This window comes from Panthera tigris, chromosome A2 (genome assembly GCF_018350195.1).
Source record: "Panthera tigris isolate Pti1 chromosome A2, P.tigris_Pti1_mat1.1, whole genome shotgun sequence".
NCBI lineage: Eukaryota > Metazoa > Chordata > Mammalia > Carnivora > Felidae > Panthera > Panthera tigris.
In genome coordinates this window covers 158,784,212-158,802,520 of record NC_056661.1, presented here as the reverse complement: position 1 = coordinate 158,802,520, position 18,309 = coordinate 158,784,212, and the positions used below count along the sequence as shown (strand labels likewise).

The following is an 18,309-nucleotide window of genomic DNA, read 5'->3' as shown; positions in this document are numbered from 1 at the left end:
CAAAACATGGTCTTTATTTGGAAACAGGGTCTTTGCAGATATAATTAGCTACTTTAAGATTACGTCATACTGATTCAGGTGGATGTTAAATCCAATGAGTGGTGTCCTTACACGAGGGCCACGTGAAGGTACAAAGACACTGACACACAGGGAGGAACACTATTTCAAAGTGGAGGCAGACACTGGAATGATGCACCACCGGGTCAAGGAGCACCGAGGATTCCCAGCAACCACCACAACTTGGAGATGCATGAGACGGTTTCTCCCCTTGAGCCTGCCCTCAGAAGGAGTCACCTCGGCTAACACCTTGATGTCCAACTTCTGCCCTCCAGATCTGTGACAGAAGTAAGCCCAGCTGTCTTACACCACAGTTCGTGGATCTGGGCAACTGACGCGCATGCACATGACAGCACCTCTGGCCTGGGCAGCATGGGAACTGGGAGAGTCAGCTGCGGTCCCTGTAAGAGGATGACCTCATTTGCCCAGCAGGAAAAGGACAAAACACTGTCCGTCTCTTTGGATTTGGCTTCTCTTGCCCCTTTCTCCTGCTTTTTCTGGTGCTTACTTTCCACCATGATTCGCACTGGGCGATATATCTAGGCTTTATGAATGATTCATCGAAAGTGAAGGCATATATAAAAATTAGTTTAGCTGTGTATGTCTCTTGGCTTCCCAAGGCACTGACCTCACTCTTAGGAAGACCGGTCAAAAGCTAATACAGGATTTGTCACCAAAAATGTTCACTGCTTCGATCAGTACGCTGTGTGGGGCTCTTGTAAAACGAATGTTTGAGCACTGCAGCCATAAATGGTTTTTAAAAATTGTGAGAGTGAGACTTCTCCCTTCTGCTTCATGTGATCCCTCTGGTACAGAGCAAGATGAGCATCGGTGTGTTGGAAGAAGGCTTACTGAGTGACAAGACGTGGGGAATATTACTCCGTTTGAAAAATAACAGCATGCACTTGTTTCAACTCAACTTGAGGGACAACTGAATGGAGAAGGAGCAGAATGATTTACAAGAAGTTTAGAGTCATTGAAGTTGGAACTCATGTTACCCTCAAGACAAGTCAGGAAACAAAACCTCAGCAGAAGCCCTAAAGGCTTCAAAGTAGTGGCCTGGAACTAAAACCTTGTCCACCTGGAGCAGAGTGAACGTTTCATTTGCAACCCTGAGAAGTGTCTAATTCCTCAGATGACAAAGTGAGCACGGAGGAAGTGCACTGGGGGGCGATGAGAGGCACGGGGGGGGAGTACAGTGGGTGCCCTCCAACAGAGACAGTGCTCATACGGAGATTTCTCCCTGTCTAGTTCTGCTGGCAAACTTTGAGATACAGGAAGCATAGCCCCATTCCCTAACCTGGAACTTTAAGACAGACCTCAGATAAATCCTCTAAGGGGTTGCTAGAAAGATGAGAGAATGCATTTCTCTCCCACAGGAGCGATCAAAGCCTAGTTTTTCCTTGCCGGGACCCCAGCATACACAGTTCTGCTACGCTTAATGGGGAAAAATGGAAGGGTGTATCTGACTGACATTTCCACCATTCTTTTTCTCATTGAAAACCCAAAGTTTTTAAGAGTCTCTTATGCTTTGGCTCTCTCCCTCTCTAACCTCTTTTTTTTTTTTCTTCTCTTCCCCCATGGACTAGAGTCAACAAGTTATATTTTAAAATTCTTCAGGACTGTGTGATTGGTGCCCGCCTTGTATTTTAAAAAGCTACAACACTGTGTAATTGGTGCCCACCATTTCCAACTGCCACCCTTTGCAACCCAATTGGTCAATACAGCCTTTATAAGACATTCCCAAAGCTTGTTCAGGGCCAGACTTTTGGGACCTGTTGTATTTCCCTGTCTGGCCCGGCCATAATAAACTTATTTTGATCCTGAAAAAAAAAAAAAAAAAAAAAAAAAAGAAAACTCAAAGTTGTTGACACATAGTTCCCTAAGATAGATATATATATATATGGCCATCTTTTTTTAAACATTTTTTTAATGTTTATTTATTTTTGAGAGAGAGGCAGAAACAGAGTGTGAGCAGGAGAGGGGCAGAGGGAGAGGGAGACACAGACTCTGAAGCAGGCTCCAGGCTCCAAGCTGTCGGCCCAGAGCCCGACGCGGGGCTCGAACTCAGGAACGACGAGATCATGACCTGAGCTGAAGTCGGACACTTAACCGACTGAGCCACCCAGGTGCCCCTAGAAGGCCATCTTCTAAAGGCCCACACTGGCCTGAATTCCACAACAGGTAAATTTAAATCATAATACCTTTGGGAAAGCTCTCCGTCACAAATAGGTTTAACACATATTTTTATTATAAACATGTATTTTTCTTGGAAAAGAGATAAACACAATATGCGTTCTTCAAAAATAGACAAAAAATAATCTGATCTGGACATGAGTTAGGAAAATGGCCCAGTTAGGGATCTGGTGAGAGAAATGACTAGTCATCAACTTTCTGACAATAAAGACAGCTTCCAGGGTGATTAAATCGATGTTTTCCAAACTAAGGGAAAAATTAGACAATGACATTTAAAAATGAACGTTATCGATACTTTAAACTATAAAAGGACTTGAAAGAAAATAATAACATACAGATGTTTTGGTTCTTTTAATCTACACCATCCAATATAGTAGCCAGCAGTTACACTATTTAAATTCAAATTTAAATAAATTAAAATTAAATACAATTTAACATGTAGTTTCTCAGTTGTCTGAGCCACATTTCAAGTGCTCAACAGGCAAACTTGAGCAGTGGCCTCCAGCAGGTCAAGGACATTTCTGTCTTTGCCTGAAGTTCTCCTGAAGAGCATTACTCTAGAACTATTTTCATACCTTTCCCCCCCCCCATACTGGTATTGATGCTGGTATAGTTTCCTGCCCCTGTTGTAACAGGAGCGTTATAGGAGGCTAGGAGTCCCAAATCAGTTTCACTGGATTCAAATCAGTGTGTCAGCAAGACCCGAATTCCACCAGAGGCTCCAGGGGAGTATCTGTTCCTTTCCTTTTCCAGCTTTTGGTGGCTTCTGACATTCCTTGACTTACAACCGTATCACTGGATCTGTGCCTCTGTGGTCACAATGCAGCCATTTTCCTATCTGTGAATTCTCCCTCTGTCCACCTCTCATGAGGACAGAACCCACTGCTTTAGAACCCACCTGGATAATGCAGGGCAATCTCCCCTTGTCTCAATAATTAACTTAATCATATCTACAAACACAATATAACATTTACGGTTCCAGGGATGAGTAACTCCTATCTCTGGGGCCATTATCCAATTTACTTCAACCTACTACAGTGGTATTTTTAAACTTCTATTTTACTTTATTTTATTTTATGCTGCCGATTCATCATTTACTCCACTGGCATCTATTGGTATGATGTTAGTACAGTTTCCTAAAGTGGCAGACCCCTCTCCCTCCCCTGCCACAGAGGGACTTAACACTGGAAAAATCTAGCTTCCTATTTAGCTTCAGGTATTTTCCCCCTTCCCATCTTGTGATTTCCAGAGCCCTCACCAGATGGAAAAGCCCATAATAGCACTAGCACACGACTTTACAGATCCACTTGCAATGATTATAGTACATGCCCTCATGTTTTAGGCCACACCCAGGTCAGCGCACTATTTACCTTTGGGCAAGCTGCATTTGCCCTTACTTTGAGTTCTGAAGTAACCCCAATGATGGTGTTGGTTTTAAAATAATTAATTTTATGGGGCTCCTGGGTGGCCCAGTGGGAAAAGCGTCCGACTTCAGCTCAGGTCACGATCTTGCAGTTTGTGAGTTCAAGCCCTGCGTCAGGCTCTGTGCTGACAGCTCGGAGCCTGGAGTCTGCTTTGGACTCTGTGTCTCCCCCTCTCTCTGCCCATCCCATGCTCATGCTCTGTCTGTCTCTGTCTCTCAATGATAAATAAATGTTAAAAAAAATGTAAATGATTAATTTTAGGGGTGCCTGGGTGGTTCAGTTGGTTGAGTGTCTGACCTCAGCTCAGGCCATGATCTCTCAGTTCATGGGTCCAAGCCCCATATCAGGCTCTGTGTTGGCAGCACAGAGAGTGCTTGGGATTCTCTCTACCTGTCCCCCACATTCATGCTCTCTATTTCTTTCTCAAAATAAACTTGGAATGGAATGCAATGCAATGCAATGGAATGCAATGGAATAAATGGAATGCAATGGAATGGAATGGAATGGAACAATTATTTGTAAAGACAACCATTTCAATTTTTTTTAGATATTTAGATACATTTCTAGAGACTGTAACAAGAATGAAATTTTAAAAAGAGAGCTGGCTGTAAGAACTACTCAGAGCAATGAGAAGATAGATCAATAAGAAGAAACCCAATAGAAACATGGGCAAAATTCTCCAATAAACACTTCAAAAAGAGGGCCTAGAGATGACCAACAGGCATAACCTCTTTAAAAACCAGGCAAGTGTTCCCTAAAACCACAATGAGATAAAATAACACCCACCAGAATGGCTAAGACTTTCAAATCAATAAAAAGTGCAGGAATTTGTGAAGCAACAGCAACACTAGGACATCGGCCGTGGAAGTCTGAACTGATACAACCGCTTCAGGAAAAAATTTGTCATGATTGACACAAGTTAAAGCACACAGATATCCTAACTTAGCATTACCTATTCCTAAGTCGACACCCATGAGGAATGTTTACAGCAATCTGACCCAAATGGCCAAAAACTGGAAACAATTCATATGTTCATCAACATAAAATGAGTAAGTGTAGAATATTCACACAATAGAGTAACAGTACTAATGAATATCAACAGATCCCTCACATGACAGCGTGGCTAATTCTCACAATTACTGTCTTGAACAAAGTAAGTCAGGTGAGAAACAGTGTGTACTTTAGGGTTCCATTTGGCTCAGCTGGTTGAGCGTCTGACTCTTGGTTTCAGCTCAGGTCATCATCTCACAGTTCGTGGGTTTGAGCCCCGAGACAAGGTCTGTGCTGACAGCACGAAGCCTGCTTGGGATTCTCTCTCTCCCCCTCTCTCTGCCCCTCACCAGCTTGCGCGCGCTCACTCGCGCTCGCTCCCTCTCTCTCTCTCAAAATAAATACACAAACTTAAAAAAACAGCAGTAACCGCAGGGGGCGGTTGTGGGGTATCCATTCGATGCTTTCATTGACTTGGTGATGGCGGCCCAGGTGTTCATTTTGTCGGAATTACGCGGCAGGGAAAGAGGCAGCGGTAGTGAGCCCTGGCACCGCACGCACCACACCAGCCGGTTTTCCGCTCAGCTCTGTCATGCTGGCTTAAGTGACCTTTCACCTCCTCTATTCTTACCCCAAACACTATTCCTACACTAACCGTTCCCCTTTGTCTCTCATACCACGTTTTCCTTACTCACTGTTGTATTACTAACATTCAGCACATTTCATGACACATAAAAAGTGCTCAATAAATAATTATTAATAAAATAAATTACACACATCATGGTTCCCATGAAGAGTGTTACATATTTTTCATTTACCAAAAGCTGAGCATGCTGCTTAGAAAATCCGTCGTGTAGAGAAAAATTTCACATTTTGTTGTGGCTTTCCCAATGTGCTGACAGTCAGAAAATGTGTGAATACAGGGTTCTGTGTCCATAATACCCAGACACACAAATAAAAAACCCAAATTTATGTTAGGGCTCATTTTAGCTCCTCCTGGCAGGTTATATCTTCCTCCTGAAGAGCCACATTCTCCTGAAGAACTAAATCCATATGTCTCTCCATTCATTGTATTTGCTATGCTAAAGTGATGCATGACCAAATAAAATAAACAAGTAGGGAATTTTTTCAATGATCTCCACGGCCCCTGTGCAGCAACCAGTTCAGTTGGCACATGATGATGTTGCCCATGAATAAATAAATAGGATTTGGTCATCACCACGGCTACCATTTTCACCAATCTCTGTAACTAATTCTTACAGAGGTAAAGGCTTTCTGTGTATTTTATTATAAACCACCAAATGTTGGTTAATTTCAAAAAGCCTGCCCAAGAGGACACCTGCCGTCTTCTGGTTACAGTGAGCTTTTATTTTTCTGGATCGATAGGAAGGGGTAGGAGAGTCTAACAGGAGACTCCTTGCATGAGGCTAATATCCCAATTCCCCATTCCGTCCCTATCCAGCATTCCTCTTCCCCCAGCGGTAAGAGGGGAAAAACAACTTCCTAGGAGGGGGAAATATTTCACCAGAGAATTCATATTTTAAAGCCAGTATTTGCAAATCATGTATTTGCAGACTGAACTCACTAGCTAGTGGCCTCAAAACAGCTCAAACGATCTTTAAAGTAATTCTGTGTTGGCAAGGCCTTCATAGAAGCAAATAAGCAAAGATAAATCTTCTGTGATGAACCCAGCATCAACCTCGGTCCCAAAGAAGCTCCACAGATCAAGTTTCAAAGAAACAAAAGTCACGGTGAGGAAGATGAGGAAGCCCTAAGATAGGGAGAGGCAGATAAGAAGGCTATCGGAGAAGAAAGAAATGAAGGAGGAGGAGGAGGAGGAGGAGGAGGAAATCAGCAAAATGAGTAAAAGAGAGACAACAGAACCACAATCCCCAAAATCCACATATTACAATCACTAGATCTATCCATCTATCTATATTTATATAATGTGTGTGTGTATACACACACACACACACACACACACACACACGTATACGCATTTACAAAATATAAATAAAAAGTTTAAAATATTTACAAAATACAAAAAAAGTTTAAAACATAATTAAAGGACAAGTATTGTTTTAGGTGACCGAGTCAATTTTTACTTTTTTAAGCATTTATTTAAACATTTCGTGTTTAATTAAAAATTTATTTAAATGTTTAAACATTATTAAAACATTAATGTTTGCTGAAACATTAAAGAAAATTTTTTTGACCTGCGTCAAAATCAAGAGTTGGACGCGTAACTGACTGAGCCACCCAGGCGTCCCCAAGTCAATTTTTAAATGAAGCAAATAAAACTTATAGACATGTAAAATATCAGTGACATTAAAACTTACTGATTAGCTTTAAAATAGTAAAAGGTGTAACCGAAGACAAGTGCCAGGAAGTTCTCGAGAATGTATCCAAAATCCATCGCAAATTATCAAAATGATGGATAATACTGCAAGTTTCTGCTTCTTAAATATTTCATAAGACTTTGGGCAACCTAATTAATAAGCTTTGCCATTTAGTCTGCTAAACAAAAATCAATTCCCGAATCCTTTGTTTAAGGTATTTTTTATATGCCTGTTTGTTTAAAAATGTAAAGATATAATTTAACATACAAATAACCTTGCATATTATTCACATACAAAACGAGTTACCGTCAGAGAAAGCAAGTCATGTGAAATAATCAAAAATAAATTACTAAGTCAATGAAGATGACAAAATCAACCGCGAATTCCAAAAGGTACTCACAGTAAGAACAGCCATAGACCTCAATTCTGAGCCCAATGCGGCCTTCTCCGTTCCAGTCCAGAGGCACTATGCGCACGTAGCGGGCAATGACCACGTGCTGCAAATCATGCCGTACCACGCCGTCAGAATTGATGTTCCCAGGAAATGCCTGGAAAAAAAGGAAAGGGGTTAAAAAAAAGGAAGGGAAAACATACTCTGGAAACAACCACGTTTTCTGTGCGCTAAAATAAACTTCCATTTTCTTATCCAATGGCAGGATTTTATATTTTCTACGATCGCCAATTTGAAAAAACTACTATACCCCCTTTATTTGAAAACAAGTCCAGTTTTAAATGGGAAGTAGGCCCAAATTTCCACGGGCCGTTTCAAAGGAGAAAATACACATGTATGAGAAGAATGAAACACTATATGGTACCCAATGCAGTATCCAGTAAACATTTAAATTATGAGTGCTAACAGTCTGCATTTCATTGCAAACTATTTTTCAGACTCCAACCATATTTCTTGCTGTCTAAAAATCTTCTCTGCATTACCTTCCCGTGGCACCATTAGAAATGTGAAAATTTTCTCAATATCGGTTATATAAAAAGAACAGCTGAACATGCCATGCAAGTGGCCACGGTTTTCTACCTTTTATTGGCATAAACACATTAATAGAATTTACAAGTTGATCAGAAATGTGTTCATTCCAGTTTTACTCATTTACAGAGGATTCTATCAAAAAAGTGATTTCCCGGGGCACCTGGGTGGCTCAGCTGGTTAAGCATCTGACTCTTGGTTTCAGCTCAGGTCATGGTCTCACATTTTGTGAGCTCGAGCCCCCTTCGGGCTCCATGCTGACAGTGCAGAGCCTGCTTGCAATTCTCTCTCTCCCTCTCTTTTTCTGTCCCTCCCCCACTCGCTCTCTCTGTCCTTCTTGAAATGGATAAAGATAAAAATATTAAAAAAAAAAAAAAAACAACCTCTATTCCACAGTAATTATAGAGAAGATAATACAGGGAACATAAGATGTCTAGAGCCATAGACACTACACTCAAAATGATCACAATCTAATAATAGGGAAAACATCAATTTATAAAAGTATAATTCAAGGAAGATTTAAAGCAAGAGACCATCATAATTTAGAAGATGTAAGTCAACTAAATGAGAAATAGATGTTTGTGCCATTTCAAATATCAGGTGTTTTAATTTCGTACATATAATCTAGCTGTCCCTATATATTGAGTTTTTGTAATTGTGCATGCCGCATGACATCCTCTTTTATATTTGTTTATATGATCTCTTAAACACTGAAATAAAAATTTTAAATACAAAACTTCCCTTTTTTAATCACAAAAAATTAAAACATAAGTACCATATTACGTTACTAATCTGCTGCACTTTGACCTGAGGTTTTTGAATGACTTCTATACAAAAACAGAAATTTTACCTTTTAAAAAATGATTTTGTAACAATTTTTTGCGTACATAAAAGTGATCAGTAGCAAACAAAGACACGTTTTTGACAAAAAGTACATAGTAGCTTTGAAACAGGAGGTTCCGGTTTACTTTCCCACACACAGCACAACTGACTCAATTTGTAGTTACAGGGTTTGTTACCTGATCGGTACTCTTCAGTCACACTCCTGGCCTCCAAAACACAAAAAGTGCAATGCAAGACCTAGTGATGTAGGACGCATACTGAAAGATTTCTTCAGGATTTAAGCTATTTTGTCTAACATTTAGATGTCCCAACAATCTGCACGATGGGTAATATTTGGTCTAACACACACAGATGAACGCGGTGAAAACTGGATGGTCTTCAGGGATGATCTCGTGTTTTCCTGGGCTTTCCTTATCCTAGCTGTGTCTACCATTGCCTTTTCAGAATGGCCACACCTTCCCTCAAGCCTTCACTGCACATTATTTGAGCTTTATGTCAGGACTGTTAACACTTAGGTAGGGCATCTTCTTTGTATCTTGCTGACAAAATTTGATCAAGAAATACAGTAAAGGGGTAGGTATCTATTCTCGCCCTTCTCAGCAACCTTCTTTTGAGTGACAGCATCTAGCTTTTCTCAAAAATGTTGTCTGCTGTGTACTCTTAATCCACCACAATCAGGAGGAGCAGAGGCCACACTATAGCCCCAGGGTGGCCCCCCCAACTTTATGAGACCATTTTAACACGTGTGGCAGAATGATTCATTCATACATGCGTTCATTTACTGACCCATTCACTTACTCATTTACTTAGAAAAAGGCTAAGAGCCACGATGGACAATATATTGTTGAAATCACTGGGGTTACAGAAGTAAACAACACAGAGTTTCAGTTCTCATGGTATTTGTTATTAAAGTACATAGTGGGGCAGCAAATAAATAATACAGAATGAATACACACACACACACACACACACACACACACATTCATTCGACACTAAGTTGCATTATATGTATATGTTGGTACATATTAAATTACATGCATAGGAGAAAGAAAAGCCAGAAATGCAGATGCCCTGAGCATACTTTGCATGTTCTGGGGACAGTAAGGAAACCAGTGCTTTTGGAGCACGGTCAAGAAAGGAAGAACAGGGTAGAAGATGTTGGAGAGGTGGAGGCCAGAGCAAGGAGGGCCTGTAAGCCATGATAACATTGTGTATTTCACTTTAAGCGTACTGGAAGGAAATCCATCAGAGAGTTTCAAGCAAAAAAGTTACACAACTTAGGGGCACTTGGGTGACTCAGTTGGTTAAGCGTCTGGCTCTTCATTTTGGCTCAGGTCGTGATCTCATGGTTCATGAGTTCAAGCCCCCGCATCAGGCTCTGTGCTGTCAGCATGGAGCCTGCTTTGGATCCTGTCTCCCCCTCTCACGCTCCTCCTCTCCCACTCTCTCTCTCAAAAATAAACTATTTTTTTTAAACTTACACATCTTATAACTGTTAAGAGCATGGCCACTAACATCCCCCTCCCTGAATAAAGTGAAATTCCCAAGAGAACAGAAGACAATAGCATAATGCAATAAATAGAATAGTAGTGGATGGAATGATCTGGTGACAAAAACTCCCAAGGACTGGGGTGGTTCAGGAAGAAGGGAGGAATGGGGGTGTGGAGGTGAGTCCTGAGAGAAGAGACAGGACGCTTACTACAATCTGGATCCCAAATGAGCCACATGGGAGAGGAGGAAACAAAACAAAACACAGAACTACTGGGAACTGGCTCTCCTTCCATAAAGGCCCTGCTGGTCATCTTGCTATTATAAAGGGATGGACGTCAGAAAAAGACAAAGCAGGCACATCTGTGGAAACAACATATCAGCCTCTAAATCCAGAACGTACTGAAGGAAACCCCTGGGCATTTTGATTCTTTGCCTTGTTTCCTCATTTTTTCTGATTTTTGTTTTTTAAGCAACTGAATAAATACCGACAAATACAAAGATATTTGAATGGAAAGATAATTAGTGAAGATTTAGATAAACTGCATTTAAGACTTCACTATCACACTGAAAGGTCAAGAGAATTTGAGACATTTAAGACAGTGCTGTTTTACTGAAGGTGAGCTTCACAGAGAGGGCACATTTATTATTTATGAACAAATGCGTATCCTATGGTATTTTCTTCAGTGTTCACATCATCAGTAAACTGGGATTTTTTTGCACTTCTTTTCATTTCCAAGCATATAGACATTCAAGACATTATTTTAACTGAAGTCTCAAACATGTCAAAAGAGTGCCCATGTTACCCATCACTGCCTTGATATAAAGGCATAAATATATGTGAAATGTCTCCTTTCATACAGCAGCATTTGGAAAAGTTAAGAAACATCAGAAGAGACGCAACCATTGATTTAATAAAAACAACATCTAATCCTTATGTATCACTTTAGTATTTAAAGGATGCTAGTGCATACTGCACTGTTGGGGCCACATGGAAACTCTTCAGTTTGGGAGGGCTGCTATTTTTTTCAAATCAGGAAACTCAGTCTCAGAGATGTTACTGGATGTCGAATAACTAACAAAGTAACAATCATCATGCCCATGCCGACTTTTGTTTGAGAATCAAATTTTCAGCTGGGAATAAAGGTTTTCTACTTAGGCACAACATGTTTTATTTTTAATATTTAATACTGCATATTTGTAAATACCAAATTTAAGGTTTCATAGATAATTTTTACACCACGTTTTGGATGCACATTTGATTTCTGGCCCATTTGTTATACAGCATCTGTGCCTCCACTGCCCTATTTCTTCAATTTTATTTCCACAAATTTTGACAAAAATTGGTATTTTCTTTTCTTACGCGTTTTCCCCAACCAGGCTCCCATTGTGGCCATCAGCAAAAACTCCTCTGCAGCTTTTAATAGAAATGATTAAGTTTGGATGACCTTGTTTACTAAAAGGAAAGAAAGGCTGGTCTGCTTTAGTTCATCTTATTTTGGTGGCAGTGAGCACCCTGCCATAGGTCTGGAAGCATTGTTTCTTCACATGATCGGACCCACATCCACTTGAAGTGTTTCACACGTGAAAACATGTGAAAAGAAAGAAAAGACAAGCTAAAACAGCTTATATTTACAAAACCTTTTAGAACTGGAAATCTGCACGGAAAATTGAAAAATTAAAATGAACAAAACAATATGCTTTTAAAATTCAACCTTCATTTACACAAATGTCACACGATAATACGTGTTTTGTGGATATATGAAAACGACTGACAAATTCATCACCGTAAGACTGAAAAATCAACATACAGGAGCTTGTGAATTGTATGTCACGGCTATCACAGGTCCTCTACTGGCTGTGATTGGCACATAGGCTTAGCAGGGTAGGGTTGTGGGGTTTGTTTTAGTTTTTGGTTTTTTACTGACCTTGCATTTATGTAACCTGTGAGGCTTTAAGCTTAGTAAAGCTAAGGGCAATACAGTTTGAACCTGTGCTGCCACCTGAGTGTAACTGCCCTATTAATTATTAAAATATACAGCCGAGGGGGGTGGGAGAATGGGGAAAACTGGTGAAGGGGACTAAGGAGGGTACTCGTGGCAATGAGCACCGGGTGATGGATGCAAGTGTTGAATTACCGTATCGTACACCTGAAACTAATATGACACTGTGTTAACTGACTGGAATTGAAATAAAAACTTAAAATAAAAATACACAGCAAAGAGGATTTTTTTAAAAACAGATTTTGAGTTATTGAGAATGCTAATTTTATCATCTAAATATCGCTGAATTAATAACCAAAAATTTCCCACCGTGTGCACTAAATATTCATTCTAGCTTCATGGCCTAAGAGAGGAAGAGGCCAATTTTTTCTGTAAAGTAACAAACAGTTAATATTTTAGGCTTAGCAGGCCACGTATCTCTCTGTACCATATCCTTCTTTTTCTCATTCTTCCTTTTTATTTTAACAACACTTAAAAAACGTAAAAACCACCAAAGCTCACAGACTTTAAAGGCACAGGGACCAGAGTGAGCCCACAGGCTATAGCTTGCCAACTGGGGTCTCAGAGAATCTTTCAAATTGATGGATCTTCCCCTCAACTCAGAAAGGATGCAAAAGTCTAAAATCATCGAAAAACTTTCCAGCCACTTGGCATTTAAAAACCAATAAACTTTGGGAAAGCATTCTGTCATCCCTTGAAGCATATAATTTATCAGACTGGAGGAAAATATATAAGGATTTAGAAATATGCAGTGTGTGATGCATGAACTAACACTTCCCTCAAATTCACTATTATGGGGTCTGAAGTGTAACTTATGAAGGATTTTACGAGAAGAATAAATATGTGGTCCTCACTAAAACTTCACCTTTCAAGAAACCTAAAATGAAGGATCGCAAGCTTCTATAGCAAATGAGTACGACTGTGCATCTTCCGGCAAAGGTTTTGTTTAAGACTGAAAAAATGTGTGTGCCTGCCACACACAGCTATTGTGCAAGTAAGCCTCGGAGGAGATCTTAGTACTACTGACAAGTTCCCTGCACGGGAAATAATGTGAGAAAAACAACACACATGAATATTTCCTGGTGTGAGAGAGATCTTGTTTTCCTAAAATATAAACTATCTCTGCTGCAATCGAAACATACTGATTTTTCCGGACGTGGATGTTCATAAACCTGTGATCACTATAATCACTTTAAGTGGAATTTTGTTTCTTGCCAGACTTTAAATTTTATTTTCCCCATGCTAACACTTTATATCAAAATATAGAAATAGGTCTCCCATTTTGCAGCCTCGATGTGATTCGCCAGGCCTGGTCACACTCCGTGCTGAAGCAGGAAGAAAAGGAGGCCTTTCATAAAAGACTGCATCTGTTACGCTCCAGCTCTGGCTTTGTCACCTCAACTCTCTTGTCTGTACAAACTTGGCCTGCAGGACTCAGCTCAGACGGTGCTTCCTGAAGGCAAGGACATCCCCTGACCCTCACTCCTCAATTCCCCACTGCTCTACAGGGGTCCTCATAACATCCCATACTTATCCTCTCCACTCAGCTGAAATGCCTTCATTGTGTTTTCTTTGTTTTGTTCTGTTTTAATTTTTTTAACGTCTTATTTATTTTTGAGACAGGGAGAGACAGCATGAACAGGGGAGGGTCAGAGAGAGGGAGACACAGAATCTGAAACAGGCTCCAGGCTCTGAGCGGTCAGCACAGAGCCCGACGCAGGGCTCGAACTCACAGACTGTGAGATCATGACCTGAGCCGAAGTCAGACACTTAACCGACTGAGCCACCCAGGCGCCCCTACCTTCATTGTGTTTTTAATCAGCCACCTAAGGACATTTCAGAAGTATGTTAAGTCAGCTTTGAAGTCTGTGATCAAACCTCTGGTCCATCACTATATGCCATGCCCATACACACTGGTTGGTTCAATGAGCATCCGTTTACTGCCTCATTAAATGAATGAATAAAAAGCATTTCCTAACCCTCACTTGTGTCTATTTCATAGGTCTTGTTATTTTTGGATGTATCAAAAACCAGTTCAGTAACCACCCAGAGTAAATTAACCACATTTGATAATATCCTAGAGAGAAAAAACAAAAACAAATACAAAAAAACCCTAGTCTGATTCAAGGCCCTAGGCTAATCAATAAAATTTTCCCAGAGCCATAGGGACATCATTATAAGTATGTAAAGTGGAAATCACAGAGATCATGCAGAAAAAGGAAAACGATCAGGCAAAAATTATGTCAAAATCAGGGGATAAATGCTAGGAGAAAAGTGAAACTTCACACGCACATATACACACATACACACACACATCAAATCTCAGATGTTCACATGGATAATCCACTCGAACTCTGCTAAAAACATACCCTTTGGATTGTGGCAAATCCAACTGTTCAAGCATTTCTGAAATTTTATGCTATATCATATTCTATATATCAATTCATATGCTATATGAATTTTTATGAATATCATAGCATTTACTATACTGAATAGTAAAATTGTATATGATCACTTGTCGTTCTCCCAATAAGTTACAGATTATGTAGGCATCAAGAAGGTTTTTTTTTTCCAAATTGCAGGATAATTTATAAAGGTAAATTGCAAAGATCTTAAGCGAACAGTTTGATCAGTTTAAAGAATGCATTCACCCATGCAAACTCCTCCCCACCAAGATACAGAACATTTCTATTAACCCAGCAACCACCCTTATCAGTGTCCTTAGTCAACACCCACCTTAGTTAACAGGAACCCCAACCCTACGCGAACACTTCTCCAATTTCTATTACAAGAGATTAATTTTGCCTTTTCTTGTACTTCTTATCAAAGTGATCAAACATTACCTTCACTCAGAGTAACACAGATTTCACCATGCTTTTGTGTGTGTCCATGATTTCTTTCTTTCTACTGCTAGGTACTATTTTATTGTACAAACACTGCACAACCGTTTATTTAGTCATGTTTCTGTTGAGAGACTCTAGGGCAGCTTCCAGGTTCTACTATTATGAATGAAATCGCTGTGAGCATCTGTGTAAATGCATAGGAGGAGACTTTCTGAGTCACAGCGTAGATGCATGCTTAAATTTTTAAGACATTGCCAAACTTTTTCTTAGTACTTATAATATCACACATGCAGTTTAAATCGCATCAGAGAAATCTGTTGTGTATTCTTTTTTTTTCCTCTACTATATATTTTATTGAACTTAAATTCATTATTTTATGCATCTATATTATTTTTCTCTCCAAACTTCTCTCAGTTTTTTCTTCATCTTATATATCAAGCCATAAGAAAGGATGAAAATAATTACATAAATATTCTCAGTTGCCTTTTTTTGGTCAATATTTGAAATAAATACATAGACAAAGTAAGAAAAACAAAGGCAGTGTTATCAAACTTGACAATGCTCAAATACAACATAACTGAAAGAAGTTTGCAGATGGAAATGTATGGAAGAACACAGAAAAAAAGGACACAATGGATAATATCCATATGCTTCACATGAGTCGGGAGATATTACCAAAGCTCCACAGAATAGCAAATCCACTTACTAGCATTAAAAGGAACAAAATTTAAAAAAAAAATTAAATATTTGATATCATTTCTAAAAGCAGGCCAGATATGGGGGAGACGTTAGCTAACTACAAACTGATCAAGAAGTCAGTAGCCCATAGGTAATTTCTAAGTAAAGAAGTAAACAAAATACTATTTAAGTATATAGAGGGGGATAGAACCAGAGAGCAGAAGATATTGGGACGCGGACCTTTGCTATTTAAATGAAATTCTTTTTGTGATATTTGATTAAAAATATTTATCCATATACCACTTTGATGAAGACAAACCATAATACTTTTTGTGGGGTTGTGTTTAAAACTCTGGCTCCAAGATTCCTGGCATTCTACTCAGATGGAGACACAATCAGTTGTGAGGTTCATCTTGTCTGTCACAATAAAATCTAGCCACTTGCTTAAAGAAGCTTAAGACTCCTGGTACAGACCCCAGAAAGAAATTTCTCGAACGAGTCCTCTTGTAAAGGGAACCATGCTACACAAGGAACAAAATGCTGGATGACATCTGCATAAGAAGATAACATGGAACCTCACAGAGGTTTCTTCAGGTTTACTTCAATGTAGCCCCATGGAAAAATGCCAAAACACAATTCAGAAAACAATTTTACAATGGTAATCAAGACTCTAAATGTAGGTATTGGCTCTCTGCTGACTGGCTTAATCTAGAAATAGGTCAGAGTATCTAGAAAAATGAATGGATTGTACTGCCTTCAGATTCTCCTCTATAAACATTGCTCTTCTCGAGTATTTGATGTTTCAATAGCAATGAATTTGAGAATGTACTTGGATGTACCCAGAGCATATCTCTTCCTAAGTATGAAACCATATGCTTTCATAAACATAGGATCAACTTTTATTCAGGGTGAACATGAGTATTGAGAGACTAAGAGAAAAATTACCAGGTGTACTCACAACTGCAAAGAAAAAAAGAAAAGACCTCCTCCCCCCCCCCCCCCAACTGTTCCCAGAACCAGCCAGGGCGTGCCCAGTTGTGGTCTGACCTAAAGGCGGGAACCAATCAAGTTCTGCTGAGTGGTTTGAAAAAAAGGCGGGAACCAATCAAGTTCTTCTGAGTGTTCAAATTTAAATGTCAACCAATAACAGCTCTGTAACTGCAAAAAAATCCCTAACTTGTTTGTGCCTGTCTATAAAAGAAGCTGTAAGATCCTCACTCAGGGCCTCTTAGCCTCACTGGCAACGAGTGCGCGGAGGACCGGGTTCGAATCTGCAATAAACGACCCTTGCCGCTTGGCTTTGACTCTGGACTCTGGTGGATTGTTTTCGGGGGGGGGTCTCTCGAATCGGGGCATATCAGTATGAGCAAAGTAAACTGCTATTTTTAAACTGTGTATTTAAAAATGCATAATTCCTCATTAGGATAGCTTTATGTCATGAGATATTAATAATTTTGATGTCAAATGTATTCTCAGATTCAAACATTAATACTGTCTCTATTCTTTCCCACTTTAATATACCTACACTTCCTACCATTTTGATACTCTATAGCAAGATTAATACCTGGTAATATTTCTTCAAGATACAGAGAAAAAGCGGAAATAACAGACACTTCCTGGGTGTACAGAAGCTAATTTTTTCCCCAATATATTTGAATTGCACCTTTCACGGTGGGGGGGGGGGCGGTGTATAAAAACAACATTTTACATTATATTTCTCCATTTTGACTAGTTGTAGTTTTCTACCCCCTTCCACTACAAAATTTCTCAAATAAGTGGATTGTGCTCTGCATTTCTCTCTTTCTCTACACACTAAAGCTTCAGCATTTGCTCCCTGCTGTCTTATCTTCTGAAAGAGAAATCAGGAAGACCACTGAAGATGATGCAATAAATTTTGGTTATTTGACTTTTCTTCAACATCCTCCATTGTTAGTGGTGACTAATCTTTCTTATTCAAGAACATTTTTATTTTGCACATCTTATTTTATCTCAAATCACTTCTCCATCCTCCTCATTGGATATTCTTAATTTTTCTGGGGATTTTTAAAGATGTTATTCTCCCTCCCTTTTCACACATGAGCCTTGAATCCTAAGTTCCACGAGTACATTTTGCTTTGTGTGTGTCCTCCCAGTTTCTTCCTACCCAGATTTATTATCTTACCTCCTGGGAGCCTCACCCTCTGGTCCCAGATTACGTTCTGCCAGTGGGCATGCCAACAGATGGCCAGCTCTTCTCAGGCAGCCTATCTTTCGTGGCCTCAGCCCTCAATGGTCTTTGGTAATCCTGTTTCTCCCCTTTGCTCTGTGGCCCCAGGAATAGTAATGGCTTCCCTGGGTTTCAAGTTCATGAGTGTCTCAGCATTCCTTGCTTGTTCTCTTAAATCCAGCCACATTTCTGTTAATTGTCTCTTCGCTAAATTCTATCTAGGTAAACACTTTTGACTGTGTCCTCTGCTTCTGATCAGAACA

The 18,309-nt window shown here is 39.7% G+C and overlaps 1 protein-coding gene across 1 annotated transcript in view; it reads right to left on the bottom strand.

Moving 5' to 3' along the window:
• Nucleotides 1-18,309, bottom strand: part of CNTNAP2 (contactin associated protein 2) — a 1,960,721-nt gene that overhangs the window by 1,125,327 nt on the left and 817,085 nt on the right. Inside the window, exon 4 of the mRNA XM_042974552.1 lies at nt 7,407-7,554. Coding sequence (XP_042830486.1) covers nt 7,407-7,554 — 148 coding nt within the window. The remainder of the gene's footprint in view (nt 1-7,406; nt 7,555-18,309) is intronic.